The 21,967-nt window shown below is 42.2% G+C and overlaps 1 protein-coding gene across 2 annotated transcripts in view; it reads left to right on the top strand.

Annotated features, from left to right (window-relative positions):
- Positions 1–16,463: 16,463 nt before the first annotated feature.
- Positions 16,464–21,967, top strand: part of LOC115145309 (kinesin-associated protein 3-like) — a 54,447-nt gene continuing 48,943 nt past the window's right edge. For both annotated transcript variants that reach the window (XM_029686781.2, XM_029686782.2), the window contains exons 1-3: positions 16,464–16,640; positions 17,202–17,333; positions 18,508–18,650. In XM_029686781.2, coding sequence (XP_029542641.1) covers positions 16,600–16,640; positions 17,202–17,333; positions 18,508–18,650 — 316 coding nt within the window. In that variant the 5' untranslated portion in view covers positions 16,464–16,599. The remainder of the gene's footprint in view (positions 16,641–17,201; positions 17,334–18,507; positions 18,651–21,967) is intronic.

The raw sequence follows: 21,967 nt of genomic DNA, 5'->3' as shown, positions 1-21,967 counted from the left end.
GACTGGATGTTTTTTGTTTTTTTTGTTTGTCGCACCATTCTCGATAAACCCTAGACACGGGCATAAGTGAAAAGCCCAGGAGGCGAGCCGTTTCTGAGATACTGGAACTTGCGCCAGGTCGATCATACCATGCTTAGTCGCTTTGGTCGCTCTGTTGCCCATTCTAACATTCATTCGAACAATAACTAAATGCCTTGATGCCTGTCTGCCTGCTTTATATAGCAAGCCAAGTGACTCACTGTCTGTAGTATTAAACCATTTTCATGAACGGGGTGGTATACCGAATATCTTATTTTTGCCTGTCCTGTGCCTTTAAAATTGCAACATTTTCTCTACTCCCCATGGCAAGAAAATGTGAATTCCAGGAAATGTACATTTTTTTGTCCACTGTCAAGAGGGGGACCACAACATTTTGTTTTGCTGTGAGGTGGGGGGCCCCCCAACCAAATCTCGCTTAGGGCCCCTAAAAGGCTAGAGAGGCTTTGTGGCTAAAACACAGCCTTGAGATTAGCAGCTAGAAAGAAATGATGTGCCAGACGTATGTACAGTATGAATTCATTCATGCTCTACTGTGGCCATGGCCGCTTCCTTCCTGGACTCGAAGATTCACAATATGAACATACATGTACACCCTGTGTAACCTTTGCCCTGTGGTTCCCTGTTCTTTGCCCCTCCGTGGATCAGAGGAAAGCTCTGGGGGTAAGGCTGCCCTGTAAGGTCGAGGTCATTGATTTTCAGTTTATATCCTGAATTGACTGAATTCAAATGGAATTGAGCCCAACCCTGCTGCCCTGTCGGTCTTGGTTATTCCTTCCTTCTGCTGCAGCCAAGAACACGCTAGCCCTCCGTGACCCAATCATAGTCACGGTGAATCAGCCTGAGGTTCATGCCCCAGTCACACAGTACAGCACACAGTGCTCAGCTCCAATAGAGCCATGCCAGACGCAGATGGGAAATAAGTCCCTCTTTTTGTTGTGAGCAAAATTTTCCAATAACTCCCTAAGCCTGTGCTTTCTGAAAAAGTCAAACATTTCAGTAAAATCAGTTACCCTTACAGTAAATTCTCTCCAATGCAACAAAAAGCAGTTAGGGAAGAGAGAAGTAGCTTTTAACTCCCTGACCACTCTTTTCCTACCAGCCAGGATGCTGTCATTTGTCACTGTTTGTTTGGCTTGGATTAAAGGGGAATTTCACTCTGGTGGAATCTGGGCTTGTTTTCCAGGCATTTCTAGGACATTGAGATGTGTTTCACACATAATTGCCCAGGAGCAAGGCAGGTCAGGTCTTTGCATGATACACCCTGTGATGGCTTCCGGTGTATTGATGGGGGGAGATCTAAAAATACATGTAGTCCTGCTTTATGGATTTTTGCGAAGACTCTATGCTATACTGATCGCACTATACGTTTCTGTCGGTGTAGATATAGGGTTGTCCTTGTTCGACAGTGCCATTGGACGTCTTTCAGCGATGTTCCTATCGCCAGATTGCTAAATATACAAGCAGACCAGTGGAGGCTGCTGAGGGGAGGACGGCTCATAATAGTGGCTGAACGGAGCGAATGGAATGGCTTCAAGTGATTCTTCTCATCAACACAAATTCAATGATGGAGCATCTATTAGCTACAGTACCAGTCAAAAGTTTGGACACACCTACTCATTCAAGGGTTTTTCTTAATTTTTCCTATTTTCAACTTTGTAAAATAATAGTGAAGACATCAAAACTACGAAATAACACATATGGAATCATGTAGTATCCAAAAAAGTGTGTAAATATTTGTAGGAACATAACAAACAACATTATAACAGACATAAACTTAACAAGTTCCACAGACGTGACTAACAGATAGGGGGGGGGGTCAAAATCAAAAGTAACAGTCAGTATCTGGTGTGGCCACCAGCTGCATTAAGTACTGCAGTGCATCTCCTCCTCATGGACTGCACCAGATTTGCCAGTTCTTGCTGTGAGATGTTACCCCACTCTTCCACCAAGGCACCTGCAAGTTCCGGACATTTATGTGGGGAATGGCCCTAGCCCTCACCCTCCGATCCAACAGGTCCCAGACGTGCTCAATGGGATTAAGATCCGGGCTCTTTGCTGGCCATGGCAGAACACTGACATTCCTGCCTTGCAGGAAATCACACACAGAACGAGCAGTATGGCTGGTGGCATTGTCATGATGGAGGGTCATATCAGGATGAGCCTGCAGGAAGAGTGCCATATGTCTTCCATGTAACTCACAGCGTTGAGTTTACCTGCAATGACAACAAGTTCAGTCCGATGATGCTGTGACGGTGGGTTTGACTGAACGTTCCTCTCAAAAGCAGCTCCCAATGACTCCTCATTGACCCTAAACAATATGCTAACCGGTCCTATTCGGTTGATACCTTTACCAACAAAGGCGTTGAAAAATAGAAGTAGGGTTAGGGTTGTAGAGAACAGAAGGACCCTCATGATTTGTAATCATGGGGGTCCCAAAGATAAAATGTAGCATAGTTTTGTTTGATAAAATACAATTTTACGTTCAAATGTAAGAACTGAGGTCTACAGTTTGACCCTACTGCTATCACCCACCCGGCCCAGCCATCTAGATGTGTGAAAGTTAGTGTATAAGCTAATTATCCATCATGTATGACATTCCTGGCAGTGTGTAAACGTACATGTTTTATTACCATAGCATTTTTGTATGTTCTCTATAGCTATGTACTTGAAAATGTATAAATTGACCAATTCGGCACATTTGGGCAAACTCCTGGCAGACTTGATACAAAATATTGTGCAGTAATGTAATTCTTCACTGGATCAGTCTGAAATTGTGCACACACACTGCCACCATCTGGTGGCCAAAATCTAAATTACACCTAGACTCATATCTGAAAGTATGGCCTTTCTCAGGCAATTAAAATAGAAAACGCATGTTTTTTTTGTTTGTATTATCTTTTACCAGATCTAATGTGTTACATTCTCCTACATTAATTTCACATTTCCACAAACTTCAAAGTGTTTCCTTTGAAATGGTATCAAGAATATGCATAAAAGAAGATGTCCACATTTAGGTGCCAGGGCCGGCTGATACCCCAAAATGCACTGGAAAGGGGTGAGGTTAGTGGAGGAGTAGCAAAGGGAATTCTATGTGTACTCAGCCCAAGGTATACAATCCGCCCACTCCCCTGGCTGGTCCTGATTGTAACACATCAGGAACCTGCCCACTTCCTGATTGACTCTCTCCACCTGCCCATTTGCATGAGGACGGTACCCGGAGGTGAGACTGACCGTGACCCCCAGGCATTCCATGAAGCCTTCCATACGTGTGAGGTGAACTGAGGGCCACGATCTGACACAATGTCCTCTGGGATCCGTAGTGACGGAAGACTTGTGTAAAAAGAGCCTGCACGGTTTGCATGTCCGACGGGAGCCCAGGCAGAGGAAGGAGGTGACAAGCTTTGAATAAATGGTCCAAAAAGACGAGAACGGTGGTGTTCCCCTGGGAGGGGGGGAAGGTCAGTGACGAAGTCCACAGAAAGGTGAGACCAGGGTGGTTGTGGAACCAGCAGGGGAAGGCGTTTTCCTTAAGGGAGGTGTCTGGGTGTCTTAGACTGGGCACAGGTGGAGCAGGAAAATACGTAAACCCAAACGTCCCCTAGCCAAGGTGGGACACTAGTATTTCTCAGTCAGTCGATGGTACGGCCTATCCCAGGATGACCCGACACAGGCGTCGTGTTCACCCAGGTAAGGAGGCGGTCCCGCACACCCATGGGCGAATAGGTGCCATTCTCCGGGCACTGTGCAGGTGCTGGTTCCGTACCCTGGGCCTGCCGTATGTTGGTGTCCACGTATTTTTTTAAAGAATGATGGAGGCCACTGTGTTCTTGGGGACCTTCAATGCTGCAGAAGTTTTATGGGTACCCTACCCCAAACCTGTGCCTCGACACAGTCTTGTCTCCGAGCTCTACGAACAATTCCTTCAACCTCATGGCTTGGTTTTTTCTCAGACATGCACTGTCAACTGTGGGAACTTACATAGACAGGTGTGTGCCTTTCCAAATCATGTCTAATCAATTGAATTTACCACAGGTGTACTCCAAGTTGTATGAACATCTCAAGGATGATGAATGGAAACAGGATGCACCTTAGCTCAATTTCGAGTCTCATAGCAAAGGGTCTGAATTTCTAAAAACCTGTTTTCGCTTTGTTATTATGGGGTATTGTGTATAGATTACTGAGCATTTTTTATTTATTTCATCCATTTTAGGATAAGGCTGGAAAGTTACAAAATGTGGAAAACGTCAAGGGGTCTGAATACTTTCCGACGGCACTGTATATAGTCTATTGAGTGTGTGTAGGGTAAGTGCAGATAGTTGGGTGACCATTAATTTACTTTTTAGCAGTCTGGCTATTTAGCAGGTTTTTTTGCTTGGGGTAGAAGGCGGTCTCAGAGCATGTTGGTCCGGTACCGTTTGCCGGATGGTATTAGAATGGACAGTCAATGGCTTGGGTGGCTGGAGTCTTTGGAAGTTTTTCCTATAGTCCAAGATCAGTTCTTTGGTCTTATTGACGTTGAGGGTGAGATTATTTCCTGGCACCACACTGGTAAGTCTTTGACCTCCTCCCTGTAGGCTGACTCATCAACGTTGGTGATCTGGCCTACCACCGTTGTGCCGTCAACTTGATGATGGTGTTGGAGTTGTGCGTGGCCACGCAGTTGTGGGTGAACAGGGAGTACAGGAGGGGAATAAGCACACAGCCCTGAGGGGCCCCCGTGTTGAGGGTCAGCATGTCGGAGGTGTTGTTGCCAAACATCACCACTTGGGGCCAGGCTGTCAGGAAGTCTAGGATCTAGTTTCAGAGGTCTGTCTGTCTGTCTGTCTGGTAGTGGTGGTTTACTCACTCACCAGCAACTTCTCACAAGGCACCCAGACCTCCGCCCCCTGTATTTCCGTCTTTTCTTCCCGCTAATGACAGGGATTTGGACCCCTGTCTCCGGGAAGCAGTATATCCTTCGAGTCGGACTCATTAAAGAAACAATCTTTGTCCAGTTTGAGGTGAGTAATTGCTGTTCTGATGTCCAGAAGCTATTTCCAGTCATAAGAGACTGTAGCAGAAACATGACAAAATACAGTACAAAATGAGTTACAAACAATGCGTAAAAACTAACAAAATATCACAGTTGGTTAGGAGCCCTTAAAAATAACTGTGATAATTTTTCTTGCCTTTTGTTTTTCCATTTTGAATAACGCATTCACTTTTCATCCAAGTTCAACTTGATTCGCCTACATTTTTTTCACTTGATTGCCAATTAGGGAGAGGAGTCCAAGGCGGACTGTGGGCAGCGCCGCTGAGAAATAGATAATTACATTATCTGTCTGACTCACCTACTACCTATATAGATTGGCCAACACAAACACTTTGCTTGCTACATGTGGAAATGAAAAAGGATGGTTACTGTCAACATTATATATACATTTTCTTTTATAGAATTTTGACATAGGTGTGAGATGATGGGCACTCGTGGCCCCCAAAATCATTGGTCCACTTTCTTTCTGTAACTTGATTTACAGTGAGAACAAGTGATGCATATAAAAGCACATTCCTCTGGTCTGAATTCTCAGAGGGAAAGCAAGGCGAACCTTCCCTCTCCCGTCTCTCTCTATTCCTGGTTGAAAGCATCCTGGCTGGGCTCAGAGGGTTGAACTTTCCCTTCAGTGTAGAACGCACAAAGGCTCACTCTATTCAGGATCAAAGCACAGACCGTCTGGGCACTTCATGGGCCCAGTTCTGGAAACTAGAAAAATTACCCTATCGTTGTTGTTGGATTCTTCACTTGACGAAAGACACTGTAGCTTCTCTGACCACCACACCATCTATTTAACAGTCTCTGTTGCATAATTCAAATGAAACCACTCTTTCATAACAGCATAAACATCATTCTTGTTATTACTCACATTTTGACATTTCCACGCTACAGCAGCTTTTGGCTTGGACATGGATTGTTCTCTGCCGTGGCATGTGTCTCTCGGTCATTAGGCTTTTCCCAAACATAGTATTTTAGTGAGTAAACCCCCATGCCTTTTATCCTGTCTGAGTTTTGCTGGGTTAGATATAGTCAGTCTGGACCAGGGCCCAATGTTCTCCACTGCTGACGTGACTGGACAAATTAGTGTTAGTTCAGCTACTATATTAAAACTGCTGCTGGGCCACCACAGAGGACATTGAGAAGTATTAGGAATGATAGCCCTGACTGTCACAGACGCTAACCACTTCTGACAAGGTGACAGCACATTTGGCTGCTATTTGCCAAAGAGGAAAAAAATGCATCAAAATTTCACGATGAGGCATTTTAATCTTTAATTCATACGGGATGTGGGGAAAGTGTATGGGCTATTCATATCTCAAAAGACTCTTTCTGACCCCCCCAAAATGCCGTAAAGATAATCCACGCCATCACCTTTCAGATGAGAGTTCTTGCCTTCAACACTTTGATACATTAAATTTTTTTTATTTTTCAAGGGTCTCGGTCACTCGTTATTGACAACCCGTCCTTTCATACAGCTTTAAGGAGGAACAGCTCCTCGCAACTTTTTGTACAACCCAAACTCAATCCTGTGTAGTCAACTAGCCGTACACGCTAAATATTCAAAGCGACTCCTGGATGTGTTTTATGTAGACAGAACCTGACAGACTTGAACCGACGCCAAGACAGATATGAAAGTGAGCACTGTCTATCTGTCAAACCCCAATCTGGAAGTAATCAACTCCCCTTCCTCCTTAGGGCCCCAGCTGAAAGTCATTAACTTAAACAATGCCGTTCTTCTACTGATAGCTAGCTAGAAAAAAAATAATACTTAGGAGCATTATCATAACCATTTGAGGGGATCTCAATTATCTCTTGTTCTCTCTGCTGTACTCAGCGAGATTGCAGCTTGGTCGGTCGATGGCTTGGCTGGAAGGATGTTGTGTAACTGTACTACTTTGAGGTAAATGGTCCAGTGTTTACATCCTAGACATGATTCCATTAGCCAACTATGATTACCCATCTCTAATCCTATTAGCTTTTGTTTCAGTAATATAATCAGAAACATACTCTGAGTGAAAGCATTTACAAAAACTAAATTCATACAATGATTTCCCTATAGTTGCTAGCCTACTAAGGTATGCAATTATAGGAAAACCTGCTCTTAGGAACTTCTCAGAGTCCAAACTATGCAATTATACTGTATTGTTTTGTATGATCTCAAAGAAATACAGCGAGACCAGAGTTTACATTGTACAGTTTCATTTAATAAGCTTGAATGCAACATACATCAGCGTGCCATATTATATTACTTTTTTCTGCCATGAAACTCTTTAGTTTAAAGTCAGCACAACATACTGCATTTCAACTAAACTATAGAATTCAATATTACAGGCAGAGGTAAAAAAAAAAAAATGCATTGGCTATTTAAAAAAATGAACATTAATATATACAACTGTCTGTCATTGTTAGGCATTCCCTGCCGGACTATTGTTAGCACCTCACAATCCTTTCAAGTTGAACACTCCACTCCCCATCCCCCAGGAGCAGTGCCTGATAGTCTAGTGTAAAAATGTTTTGCCTTTACTACTATAGCCCATAGAAACGCATTGAATAGTACATTCATAAAGGTGACCGACCACCTCGATTCGGACTTATGTAGCAACATTTGAAATGCTGTTTTTTACATTAGAAAAAAGTAGAGATGCAGAGCTAGAAAATTGTATATCACACACTACAGTTAAAGAACAATGGGAAAGTAATTCTGCTTTGAAAGTTAAACTTGTAACCCCACTTTTGAGGGAATGGCTCTTGAATGTTTTGGTACACCTACTGGAGAGTTCTTCTTTGTCTACACCCATTCAACATCGTTCACACCCTCTTAAGCCTTAGCTCCACCCATCTCTTTCAGTATTCACATGTAAGGTAATTTGCTAAACAGAGTGATTCGTTTAGTAAACAACCAAAGATTTCAAGACTAAAAGTGGAAAAAGTAGTAGTTTACAATAAGGAAAAATTATTATCTGACACACTTGTCTAAATTCATGTAGCTAGCTAAACAATGAACTGGCATAATCCCAGCTCATACTACTACCAACCAATACAAACAGTATCATAGCTGTAGTATGAATCTGCAGGTAGCTAAAGCTAACCAACCAGGTACAATGTTAGCTAGCTAATATTAGGCTATATCTAAGAATGCAAATAGATTTCTGATTTGAATAATATTACTAGACAGATCATACGTGTAACGTTAGCTAGCGAGCCAGCAAGCTAATGTTCGTTAGCTAGCTAGCTAACAGTACGATTTAACATGCAATTAAAATAACTTTCTGACAAAATTAGAAACGTATAATATCTGAAAATGTAGCTAGACTCTTGGCCGTATACATGGATGAACGCCTCACGGCAGACTATAACCATTTAACTTTTTGTTTTGTTTGTAGCCACCTTGTTTGGCCAGTGGTGTCAAGTTACTCCAGTTCACACTGACCGTGGCGTGTGCAGAAAGTAGCATATCACTTTATCCAACTGATCTTTTGATAGATGTCACGACTTCCGCCGAAGTCAGTCCCTCTCCTTGTTCGGGCGGCATTCGGCGGTCGATGTCACTGGCTTTCTAGCTACTGCGATCCACTTTTCATTTTCCATTTGTTTTGTCTTTGTTTCACACACCTGTTGTCAATCCCACAATTTCTTGTTCATTATTTAACCCTCTGTTCCACACATGGTTTTTGTGAGTGATTGTTTATTGTATATTTCGACCGTCTGTGTGTGCTAAAGATGTTTCTTTGTATATTTGCCTTTTTTGAGTAAAGCACATTTTTTACTTGTATCTGCTGTCTTGCGCCGAACTCTCTCACCAGCTACACACAGGACTCATTACAATAGATCAGTTGGAATTCAGTGTAGAAAGCACTACTGTATCAACACATACTGAGCAGCTAATGTTATAAACAGAAGTATGCTACATGGCAGACCAATCCAAACTCATCTCCCGGCATATCCAGCCCATCCATTATCTCAGCCAATCATGGCTAGCGGGAAGATTTCTGTCTTTTTCCGTGGCTAAACCAACTGGGCTCGTAATTGAAAATTGTAACATGTATTTACAGATGGAATACATGTTTGTTATTTGGGCACATGAAAGTTCACATGTTACATTTCTGCCCCCCAAAAATAATGTTTAGGTTCAAAAGCCTCTCCTGTGAAGTAGTGACATACGCCTAGTTTCATAACTTTACAACACCTAGTCATCATTTCAAAACAGACAGTAAAAAAAAATCATGTTGAAAAAAAAAGTTGATGTGTCCTATATTTAGGAGACATAAGAAAGCTCAGGAAATATTTGTTTTTCTCAACACATATTTAACACTTTGTTTTAACACAAAACTACTTCTATACTTCTCTTCTTTTTTTAAACCGGTACTGGGTTACATTCAGAGGAGTCCTGTGGGGAACTAGAGTAAAACGAAGAACAGCATCGTGTTTGTGAGAGTTTCCTCTTTCCGTAGAGTGGTCATATTAGTTTGTAGGCCAAACCCTTTAGTACGTTCAGACGTTTTCGTGAGAACACTGATTTTTGGGATGTCTACTGGTCTGACAAACAGCTCTGTAGCTCTGCCACTTTCCAACGCAGATGCACAAGGCCGACATAGGCGGATTGGGTGAATTGAGTTTTATTGCTTCTTTAATTAACACTACAGTTTCCGTTGTGCTAACATAATTGCAAAAGGGTTTTCTAATGATCAATTATGCTTCTAAAATTATAAACTTGGATTAGCTAACACAACGTGCCATTGGAACATAGGAGTGATGGTTGCTGATAATGGGCCTCTGTACGCCTATATAGATATTCCATTAAAAAAAATCTTCTGTTTCCTGCTACAATAGTCATTTACAACATTAACAGTGTCTAATGGTAAAAAAGTGTGCTTTTCTTTCAAAAACAAGGACAAAGTGACCCCAAAACTTTGAATGGTAGTGTACATCTAAATATATGGATGCGAGAAAAGACAAGATGCAATAGATTATATAAAGTATATATATATATATGAGATGAGTAATGTTGGATATGTAAACATTATTAAAGTGGCATTATTTAAAGTGACTAGTGATACCATTATAAAATCCATTTATTAAAGTGGCCAGTGATTTGAGTCTGTATGTTGGCAGCAGCCTCTCTATGTTAGGGATGGCTTTTTAACAGTCTGATGGCCTTGAGATAGAAGCTGTTCTTCAGTCTCTCGGTCCCAGCTTTGATTCACCTGTACTGACCTCGCCTTCTGGATGGTAAGCGGGGTGAACAGGCAGTGGCTTGGGTGGTTGTTGTCCTTGATGATCTTTTTGGCCTACCTGTGACATCGGGTGCTGTAGGTGTCCTGGAGGACAGGTTTGCCCACTACCATCTGAAGAGCCTTGCGGTTGAGGGCAGCGCAGCTGCTGTACCAGGGGGTGATACAGCCCGACAGAATGCTCTCGTTTGTGCATCTGTAGAAGTTTGTGAGGGTTTTAGCCATGCTGTCTGTGTGGGTGGACCATTTCAGTTTGTCAGTGATGTGTACGGCGAGGAACTTGAAGCTTTATGAATAATACACTTCTACATTTGGATATGGTCTTCTGTATGAAGGATGGTTGGTTGATTTCAATTTTTATCTGTCAATTATTAATATATGTTGGATTCGTGTCTCCATCTCAAACAGACATCGAAGTGGAAGAACAGGACTAAATCAAATCAAACTTTATTTGAAGTGCATTTCGGGTTTGATTTGATTAAGCGCTATTCTTTAAATGCGATTTTTGGTTGAGATGGAGACTTGAATCTAACATATCGATCATTCATTTGTAGACAAACTGGATATTGAATTGTAAATGCAACCAAATATCAACATTTGAAGGAGATGTATCATCTGCTTGCATAGTATATACACTGTACATTATGAATAACATATATAACATATATAACAGACAATCTATTCTTCGCAAACGACTATGGAACCTGATCATTTTGTCTAAATGTGTTGACATGATATCTCAGCTCAAACGACCACAGCTTGTTTCCAAAGCTCATATACCAGTAGGAGTCACTTTTCAGACAGAAATCGTTGGACTGTGGCTTCACATCATATTTCAATATACAGTTGAAGTCGGAAGTTTACCGCTCAGCAAGGAAGAAGCCACTGCTCCAAAACCGCCATAAAAAAAAGCCAGACTATGGTTTGCAACTGCACATGGGGACAAAGATTGTACTTTTTGGAGAAATGTCCTCTGGTCTGATGAAACAAAGATAGAGCTGTTTGGCAATAATGACCATCGTTATGTTTTGGAGGAAAAATGGGGAGGCTTGCAAGCCAAAGAACACCATCCCAACCGTGAAGCACGGGGGGTGGCAGCATTATGTTGTGGGGGTGATTTGCTGCAGGAGGGACTGGTGCACTTCACAAAATAGATGGCATCATGAGGTAGGAAAATTATGTGGATATATTGAAGCAACATCTCAAGACAACAGTCAGGAAGTTAAAGCTTGGTCGCAAATGGGTCTTCCAAACGGACAATGACCCCAAGCATACTTCCAAAGTTGTGGCAAAATAGCTTAAGAACAAGAAAGTCAAGGTATTGGAGTGGCCATCACAAAGCCTTGACCTCAATCCCATAGAAAATTTGTGGGCAGAACTGAAAAAGCATGTGCAAGCAAGGATGCCTACAAACCTGACTCAGTTACACCAGCTCTGTCAGGAGGAATGGGCCAAAATTCACCCAACTTATTGTGGGAAGCTTGTAGAAGGCTACACAAAATGTTTGACCCAAGTTAGCAATTTAAAGGCAATGCTACCAATTACTAATTGAGTGTATGTAAACTTCTGACCCACTGGGAATGTGATGAAAGAAATAAAAGCTGAAATAAATCATTCTCTCTACTATTTTTCTGACATTTCACATTCTTAAAATAAAGTGGTGATCCTAACTGGCCTAAGACAGGTACATTGTTCCTAGGATTGTATGTCAGGAATTGTGAAAAACTGAGTTTAAATGTATTTGTGTATGTAAACTTCCAACTTCCATTTGTACCCCTTTTTTGTTTAGGTTGATATGACGTTGAAACCATTATGTTGATTCAAACATACCATTTTATTATCAATATTGAAACAGGTCTTATAAAATATATCTAATCAAATCTCAAATTAAACTATTTCAACCACCCAATATACGTATATTGAATATTTGATGAAACATATGTTGTCATATGTTTAACATTTCTATGTGGAATTTAACAATTTCAACTTGTGCATAGAGTAGTTCTGATGATTATGTTGAAATTAGATAAATGTAACTACCTCTTAGTCAGGGTAAGTCAATGTATTTAAGGTTAAGTTTGACCCTTATTTCAATTTTTACAACGCTGGTTGAAATTGGATGAAAACAGTACTGATTGATGACTTATTTTCCACATTGATTCCACTTCACAGTACGTTGAAACAACCAATGTGTGCCCAGAGGGATGCCAAGCACATTCAAGACCTCTGGAATCAGGTGTTCACTTGGCAGACCATTTTATCCGAGAAATGTTTCAGGATCACAACGCATCAGGTTTGGCACAGAGACTGTATTCTGATACAACACTGGTGTGCACACTCAGTCATCTCACCTTATAGGGACACCTTGAGGAAAGAGGGTTAAGTATAGTTACAAGGACAAGACGTCTCAGAGGAGGGGAAGAAAGAGAGAGTGTGAAAGAGATCTGTGTGTTAAAGGTGTTGCTCTGCCAGTCAGCTGCCATTTTACGGCCACCTTCCCCTATCATCACCCATAATTAGTTAATCTCATTAGTGGAAGGATAGTGTTTCTGTTTACTAGCCTTTGTGTACCTCCATCTGTTTGGACAAACACATTGTATATGTCTTCTCTTATCAAAGGCCTGAATTTCACCACATACTGTACTGTACAAAAGGTCACCTACTGTTTCTACATGCAGATTTGTCATTTCACTGTTGTTCTGAATTTGCCCTCCACATCTGGTTGAAACAATCACAACGATCAATCTACTATGAGACTACAGAGCTGTACGGAATACATCTCCTTGCTATCTGTACCTCTATCTGATAACAAGATGGATATGACAACTATTGGTTACCTGGTTCTCCTTCAAGAAAATATGGAATCGTCTCAAACACAGGCAGGGAAATTATGATATTTTTTCCACTTATTGGTATTTTGACCAATCACATCAGGTCTTTCCACATAAGCTATTTTTCAGAGGGGATCTGATTGGTCAAAAGACCAATTTGTTAAAAAAAAAAAGAAAAAAAAAGAAAAAAAGATCAGATTTTGGCTGCCTGTGTAAATGTAACATTTACGAAGACATTAAAACAGGCCTTTATTCAACCCATAAAAATCCCTGGCTGCCATGTGTAAATAATATGACTATGAAACTGACTGTTGTGAATTACACACTTCATGACAGGGCAGAGGTAATGCTTACACACGACACATACCATGCCATTGATAGGGCTTGTTTTGGACAGGTTGGTTTTACCAACTGAACACTCATTGGAGAAATCAAGTTTTCATTAAGCAAGGCCACTGTAAGTACAGTAGTAGTATCCCATTACAGAGTGCTACTATCTTTTTAGCATATTATCAGTCATTTAGAGGCATATGTTCCATCTCTTGTTTGATCATAATAATGGTGGGATGGTCAGTATGGTTAGATGGTGGAGACATTTTCAACTGATTATAGGACCTGAATCAGGGTTATAAATTAGAGGGCTATAAATTAGATCAGGTACACATTATCTCCTCTATAGGAGCTGGACAGTATGGTGCAATATCAGACAGCCAGCAAGCACACACTGTACTTGGATATATTTTTTGTAACCTTTATTAATGCAGAGAAGTCCCATTAAGACAGATTGTCTCATATATTATATACCCACATATATCATTTACATCCTACAGTACACACTATATCTCTGCCTGTGTGGTACACATCATGCTCAAACACACCCAATCCCCCCTCACTTTGCCCAGAGCCCTTTGAGTGGTGTTGGTGGCGCCTCTGTCCTTAACCAGAGGGATCTACTCCAGCAGGTACAGGAAGCAGGCAAATAGTTCAGTCCTCAGTGTGTGGTGCAGATGGAAGGACAGGCTGTGGCGACACAATGACGCATCTGTGTTCTTACAGCGGTTCCGATGGGCCTGGTGGAGAGCTTGGATCTCCATGTTAGGCCGGGGGCTGGAAGACATCCCTGCTCTTTGTGTGTCTTCCAGGCTCGGAGACATCCCTGCCCTGTGTCTGTGTCCAGCACAGCGAGCAAGCTATGTGTGAACCAACAGTCTGTGTGTGTGTGTGACCTAGTGTGCCTGTGGCAGTGTCCCTACTCTGTGTGCGTCCAGTCTAGCGAGCGAGTAGTGTGTATGAACTGAATGTGAGAGTGTTGTTGCTTCTGTGGTGCTGCTATGTCTGTGGATCCTGGTGTCAGGTGGTAGCCTCAGGCAGCGTGGACAAAAGGGATAGGCTAGGATCATGTTTTGAGGTGGTGCTGAAAACTGACCCCGGCTTAACGGGTCACCTGCTTGAGCATTTGGCTTGGGAGGTGTGAGAGAGGAGCCAGAGACAGAAGGAGGGGTGCTAGCTATCTGTTTCAGAAGATGCCTCCTCCCTCAAAAAGAGCAGGCATGCCGAGTGGTATTTGAGCTTTCAACCCACAAATACCAGAAGCGCACAAGACGGACCCTACATTCACCCGGCACTTACAGCCGTATAATGTAGCAGTTATTTTTAGCAATGTCTTCTCATGTTTGTATCTATACATAGCATGCACTGCATATGCAGTGTTCTTGTCTCAAGAAGCCTAATTTACACATTGAGTGATAAGTAATTTAAATGTATGTTAGACCATGCATGCATTCACTCAACAACATGTCAATATTTATTTATATTTAAAGCTTTGAATAGAGACATTTGGACTGTTTGACATTTATTTTCTGCCTATAGTCAGATGCTGAAGCATCGCCCTAGCCTCTCAGTTTTTGTTGTCTCTAAACTTCTGGTCCAGATATGTGTCAGTTAGTCGGACTTCATGTCTCCAGGGAAATCCCCAATGTGTACGTGTCACCATGCTCAATCAACATTTCAGATCCCAGATCCTCAACATACTGTACATAGCCTTTAATAATGACTTGGATGTTGATGCACCATGATCTGCAGAGGATTTCAGAAAAAGAACAAGTCTGCATGGCCAATCCTATGCAAATTCCTTTATGGTAAATAGCATCAAACACTCCTCATTAAACACTCCCACATATATTTTACAGTAAGCTAGTCTTGGCCAGCACATAACCGTATGTACATTGGCAAACTGTAAACATCGCCCATCCTTTCACTCACTTCAGTTGACTTTATAGTAAAAAGGCAATGTGTTGCCCATAGAATTCACATGTTGTCCAACGCCCAGTAAATTCTGTTTCAACCAGAAAGTAAATACCAGTGTAGCCTTCTCGCCGACGGATTCAAATTTCAGAGTGATGACATCACCTGTCACTTCGAAAGGCTGGGATCAGCTAGCACAAGTTGTGCAATCACATGTTCTGTCCCTTTAACACATATGCTGTCAACATTAATGGCTTGTTGACTAGACTGTTCAGACTGTTAAGATGATAAAGGGTTTACAGTATAGCTCAACTATATCTCGTTTTCTGTACCCTTCATGTGTGCAATCATTATTTATGGACTTCATTCATTCAGACTGTTGAATTGTTATACACAATGTATCTTAATCAGAGTCCATTCCAGTGTAATAGTCAGATATGAAAATGAATTTGAATAATTCATTTTCCCTAGCTCTGAGCTGTTACATAACGTTTAGCCACTAAGTTCACATATTTACATCCTGAACTGTACGGTCCATTGTCAATGTCACCTAACCCTGTGACCTCAGTGACCTGAACCTTCTGTTGGGACGTCCATCATGTTAGCTACGCTACTTAAAAAAGATGTCCGACCAATCAAACACAGCCTTGAACTTAATAAAAAAGGATTCAAATAGATCACCAGCTGGTTACAAAGGAAATGGTCTACAAATGGAAGATGTTTCCTTAGAATAAAGGAAAAGCACTAAATTTCACTGATTATAAAAACTGAACAAATCAGATCCAACAAAAGTGTGAAATTGAAGAATCCATTACCTGACTATGTCATACCAGAGACAACATAATGCATGTTGTTCCTGCATGAGGTCCCTGGCTGGAACAACATATGTGGACATTGGACAATGGATAACATACAGTATCTGATAAACCCAATCAACGGCTAAACAAACCTGAAGTCACCCACGTGTAACTGTATCCCTTTCCAGCTGTACATGTTCTCCTCCAGACCTACAGATGGCGATAAGTTGCTCTCTTTTCCGCATTTCAACGTTCTATGCTTTTTCTCTAATTTTCTGCTTTGCATGCTGGGATGACAGTCTCACCCTAGCAACACAAAGCAAACACATAAACGATGAGAACTCTACATTTAGCTAACAAATCGAGTCGTTCTGTTGAAATTACTGTGAAAGAACATTTTATATGAGTTTTCTATTATTTCCGAAATGGAAAAATTGCAAGCAGAAGATGCACGGTATTTGAAAAGGTAACGGTTGCAAGCAACTAACTAGCAGCTAACGTTAGCTAGCCAGGGGCGTATTCATTACGCCTATTCTGTAGCGAAACGTTCTTAAACGGAACGAAAAATGGGGAGGGGCCTACCGGTCATGGCAAGTAGGGATGCAGCTTTTGTTAAATTAACTCAATTCAATTTTGGGGGACATTTGAGCTAATTCTAACCCTTTTCCTAACCGGCTACGTTATTATCGTAAACCTGCTGTGTAAGTCAAATCTGACAAAAGCTGAATCCCTTCTAGCCATTGCTGCACCTACCTACATTTTTCCAATATAAACTCTTGTTTTAGTTGAAAATGCAACTGTTTGGAATAATGAGTACACCCAAACTATGGCTAGCAATCAGCTGTTATTGAAATTTAACAACGTGACAATTGTCTTAAAATTATATTAAGACATCTATTTAAGTATAGGCTTCAAGCTTACTGTCTAGCTAACAATTTAGTGGTTGAAACAAAATGTTGTAAATCAAAACCGGTTTATCATCCGGTTTTCCTTCATGTGACACTTGGCCATTTATCTAATTCCATAGGAAAGTGAAAGGGGGGAGTTTGGATGTCCACCCGACAGAGAAAGCCCTCATCGTTCAGTATGAGTTGGAGGCAACTATCCTCGGTGAGATGGGAGACCCGATGGTTGGGGAACGCAAGGAGTGTCAGAAAATGTAAGCATGGGTCTAGCTACACACATGCCTGATGTTTGCTTAAACATCAGACTGTAACCATGGCTATTCAGTATGAAAGAGTCTGCCCAAAAAAGAAGCAAGAGCCACTACAAGCCAGAATGTTGAATTGACACTTTACTGGTTTTCCGTGTTGTTGGTCGGAGATGGAGATAGGGTATCCACAAGAAATTGTTGTTTACCCATTTTTTTTGTGGTGCTGGTAGGTTCTGTCACTTGTATTTTCAATTACTTAACGCATTGCTCATGATGCAATATATGTAAACAATATATATATATATTTTAAATTTAACTAGGCAAGTCAGTTAAGAACAAGTTCTTATTTTCAATGACTGCCTAGGAACAGTGGGTTAACTGCCTGTTCGGGGGCAGAACGACAGATTTGTACCTTGTCTGCTCGGGGATTTGAACTTGCAACCTTTCGGTTACTAGTCCAACACTCTAACCACTAGACTACGTTGCCACCCCAAGAAGCCAAATGTAACTGAACATAGTCGGCCAAATCACGTTTCTTCACAATCAGCTGGAAGTGTTGGTCAGCTGATTGCCTCGGACAATGTTCGGGCTGTGGTTTGGTTAGGCTTGGCCATATTGGGCAAGTGTTTGTCACGTGCGAAAAACCAATATACAGACCAGTGTACTGAAGGTTGGGTTGATAACACTTCCCTGTGGATATTTTGTCTCAGATTACCTCTGACATAGGGCCAAAATCGGCAGACAACAGGTAGAGTAAGTTGAAATGAAGTTTGTTCAACATTCTGACTTGTAACAGGACTGTTCAGGAATGCTGAGCCTACATGTTAGAGACGAGAGTAAGTATTTCACTCTTGACTTGTAACAGGACTGTTCAGGAATGCTGAGCCTACATGTTAGAGACGAGAGTAATTATTTCACTCTTGGATTCTAAAAGAGGCTAACCTAACGTAATTTAATGTTACTAAGCTACTAGGAATGAGATTAATGTTGTGTTTCAGTCACTCACCTGAAAAGGGGTGCTTTTATACCATTTTACATGTTCACCACTAAGTAGGGTCCCAGGGGAAAAACAGACCAAAACACTCGTTCCTTCCCCGTCACATTGAAGAGTTATTGGAACTAGCAATGTTTCTTAGAAAATGTCTCAAAATTATGTTGCATGTGTATTTTCTATTTACAGCATCCACCTAAAAAGCTTGAGCGCCAACACGGACATTGACACCCTAGCTCGGAAGGTGGTGGAAGAATGCAGGCTCATTCATCCATCTAAACTACCCGAGGTGGAGCAATTGCTCTTCTACCTGCTGAACCGCAAGAAGTCAGGTAATGGTTCCATCATGGTAATGCCTGGCCCTGCAAGATGGTGCCGACAGACATAAGCTGTGTTCGAATACCCATACTAATACTACATACTTAATGAGTACATACTACATACTTTTAGTTAATTTTAGTATACTGTAAACAAACAGTATCCTTTCAGTTGAGCATATTGGTGCTACGCCTGTCTACCGGAAGTTGATTCTGTAGATTTTGGCCTCTAGATGGCAGCAGTGTATGTGCAACGTTTTAGACTGATCCAATGAACTATTGAATATCTGTTCAAAGTGTTGTATCAAGACTGCCCAAATGTGCCTAATTTAGACATATCTGATATGGGCAGAAAGCTTATGTCCTTGGATTTTTTCTTGTTACTTACAACCTCATGCTAATCACATTAGCCTACGTTAGCTCAACCGTCCTGTGGGGGGGACACCAATCCCATAGAGGTTTTAAAGCAATTTATTTTGTATCCGGTCTCGTTGGACTTCATTTCCGCAATTTTCTTCAAATCTGAAAACATTGTGAAGCCACGCCCATTTCCTGAAGAATTTCATTATGGTCCCTAAAAGTGTCCACAACGTGTATACTTCGTATTTTGCGAATTTAGTTATTTCTTACATTATTTGCTCAGAATATTTCTTGCATTATTACCTACAGCCGAAAATAACTTTGGGATATTAGATTGGCAGTCACTCAATTTGACTTTCCTGAATTGGATCCTTTGTTTGAACTCCCCGGAGCAATATAATTCATACCGGGGGCTGCTTGAAGACTCCGTTGCCGGGGAAGAGGAGTAATGAGTGCGCTCCTAGTCAGACTCAGGAGGCAAACCATGCACCACTTCTGAGTATATTACTCGCTAACGCTCAGTCCCTGGACAATAAAGTAGATGTGCTCAGGGTGAGAATTTCCTTCCACAGAGACATCAGGGACTGTAACATACTCTGTTTTATAGAATCATGTCTCTTTCCAGATATACTGTCCCTGTACATTCAGCCAGCGGGGTTCTCCATCCATCCATCGCGCAGACAGGAAGAAACAACTCTGAGAAAAAGGAAGGCAGAGGTGTATGTTTCATGATTAACTATTCATGGTGTGATTGTGGGAACATACAGGAACTCAAGTCCTTTTGTTTTCATGATCTTCAATACCTCACCATCAAATGCCGACCACATTACCTCCCGAGAGAATTTTCTTCTGTCGTCGTCACGGCCGTGTATATCTCCCCCCAAGCCAACACTGCGACTACTACTCCGGACTTTGTGCAAACTGGAAACAGCAAATATCCTGAGGCTGCATTTATTTTAGCTGGTGACTTTGATAATGGAAATCTGAGGAAAACGCTACCAACTTTCTATCAACACATCTCCTGTGCACATAGAGAATTTTCTTCTGTCGTCGTCACGGCCGTGTATATCTCCCCCCAAGCCAACACTGCGACTACTACTCCGGACTTTGTGCAAACTGGAAACAGCAAATATCCTGAGGCTGCATTTATTGTAGCTGGTGACTTTGATAATGGAAATCTGAGGAAAACGCTACCAACTTTCTATCAACACATCTCCTGTGCACATAGAGAACTCTGGACCATTGCTTCTCCCCCTTCGGGGACAGTTACAAGGCCTTCCCCTGCCCTCTTCGGCAAATTAGGACCAGCTAAACACCTTTTCCCCATCAAAATTGCATGGCCTGCGTCTCAATCCACTGCATCCACCTATGTTGGCCTTCTGCATCTGTGGTGTAAAGCGGCAGAGCTACAGCGCTGTTTGTCAGACCAGGAGACAAAAGGGGTGAAATATGTGTTAATATCTCCTAGATATAGGAAAAACACTTCACAACCTTAATATTTATTATGCATTTTTGGACTGTCTGTTTTGCCATTTCTGATTGTGTTATTCAATGAGTTTCTATGGGCTATAGCAGACCAAATTCCAAGCTGCGCCCTCAGAGCATGTGCAGACCAGTTGGCTGGAGTGTTTACGGACATATCCGATCTCTCACTATCCCAGTCTGTTGTCCCCACTTGCTTCAAGATGTCCACCATTGTTCCTGTATCCAAGAAAGCGAAGGTAACTGAATGAAATGACTATCTCCCTGCTTTGATAGGCTAGTTAAGGATCATATCACCTCCACCTTACCCGACAACAACATAGACCCACTACAATTTGCATACCTCCCCAACAGACCCACGGAAGACTCAATTGCCATTGCACTGCACACTGCCCTATCCCATCTGGACAAGAGGAATAAGTATGTAAGAATGCTGTTCGTCGATGAAAGCTCAACAACATATTGCCCTCCAAGCTCATCACTAAGCTCGGGGCCCTGGGTCTGAACCCCGCCCTGTGCAACTGGGTCCTGGACTTCCTGACGGGCCGCCCCCCCAGGTGGTGAAGGTAGTCAACAACACCTCCACCATGCTGATCCTCAACACAGGGGCCACATAAGGGTACGTGCTCAACCCCCTCTTGTACTCCCTGTTCACTCATTACTGCGTGGCCAAACACGTCTCCAACTCAATCATCAAGTTTGCTGACGACACAACAGTGGTAGGCCTGATTACCAACAACGACAAGACAGCCTACAGGGAGGAGGTGAGGGGCCCTGGCAGAGTGGTGCCAGGAAAACAACCTCTCTCTCAATTGTCAACAAAACAAAGCTTCAAGTTTCTTGATGTGTACATCAATGAATACCATTCCAGAGGGTGGCGCATTCAGCCCAAGGCATCACCAGGGGCACACTGCCTGGCCCCCAGGACATCTACAGCATCTGGTGTCACAGAAAGGCCAAGTAGATCAAGGACCTCAGCCACCCGAGCCACTGCCTGTTCACCCCGCTACCATATAGAAGGTGGAGACCGCACAGATGCATCAAAGCTGGGACCGAGAGACTGAAAAACAGCTTATCTCCAAGCCATCAAACTGCAAATAACAATTTGTTCTTTACTGACTTGCCTATTTGAATAAAAGAAATAGGATCCGAAATAGTCTGGCGGACTTCTCTCTCTAATAGTGTCTCAGAGGTAGTGTAGCTGGTGCTACCAGCACTTCACCACTTCATGGTGAAACAAAGTACTTTTGTGGAGACTCTCAGTGCTCTCAGGAAGTTGAGCCTCATTGGTCTCAGGTTGTTTGTCCAACTGCAGCTCTGGTGAACGTTCCAATGTCCTGTCCTGCTCATTTAAGCATTGATCCAAGTCAACGGATGGAACTGGAATTTGAGCTCGGATGAGAATCAATCTGCACGAGGAACATTTTCCCTAGGAAGGGTCCAGTGTAGTCCACATGTAGTCGTGTCCATGGTTTTCCTGTCCATTCCCA

The sequence above is a fragment of the Oncorhynchus nerka genome, linkage group LG17 (genome assembly GCF_034236695.1).
Source record: "Oncorhynchus nerka isolate Pitt River linkage group LG17, Oner_Uvic_2.0, whole genome shotgun sequence".
Classification (NCBI taxonomy): domain Eukaryota; kingdom Metazoa; phylum Chordata; class Actinopteri; order Salmoniformes; family Salmonidae; genus Oncorhynchus; species Oncorhynchus nerka.
This window is presented reverse-complemented; position numbering and strand designations above follow the sequence as displayed.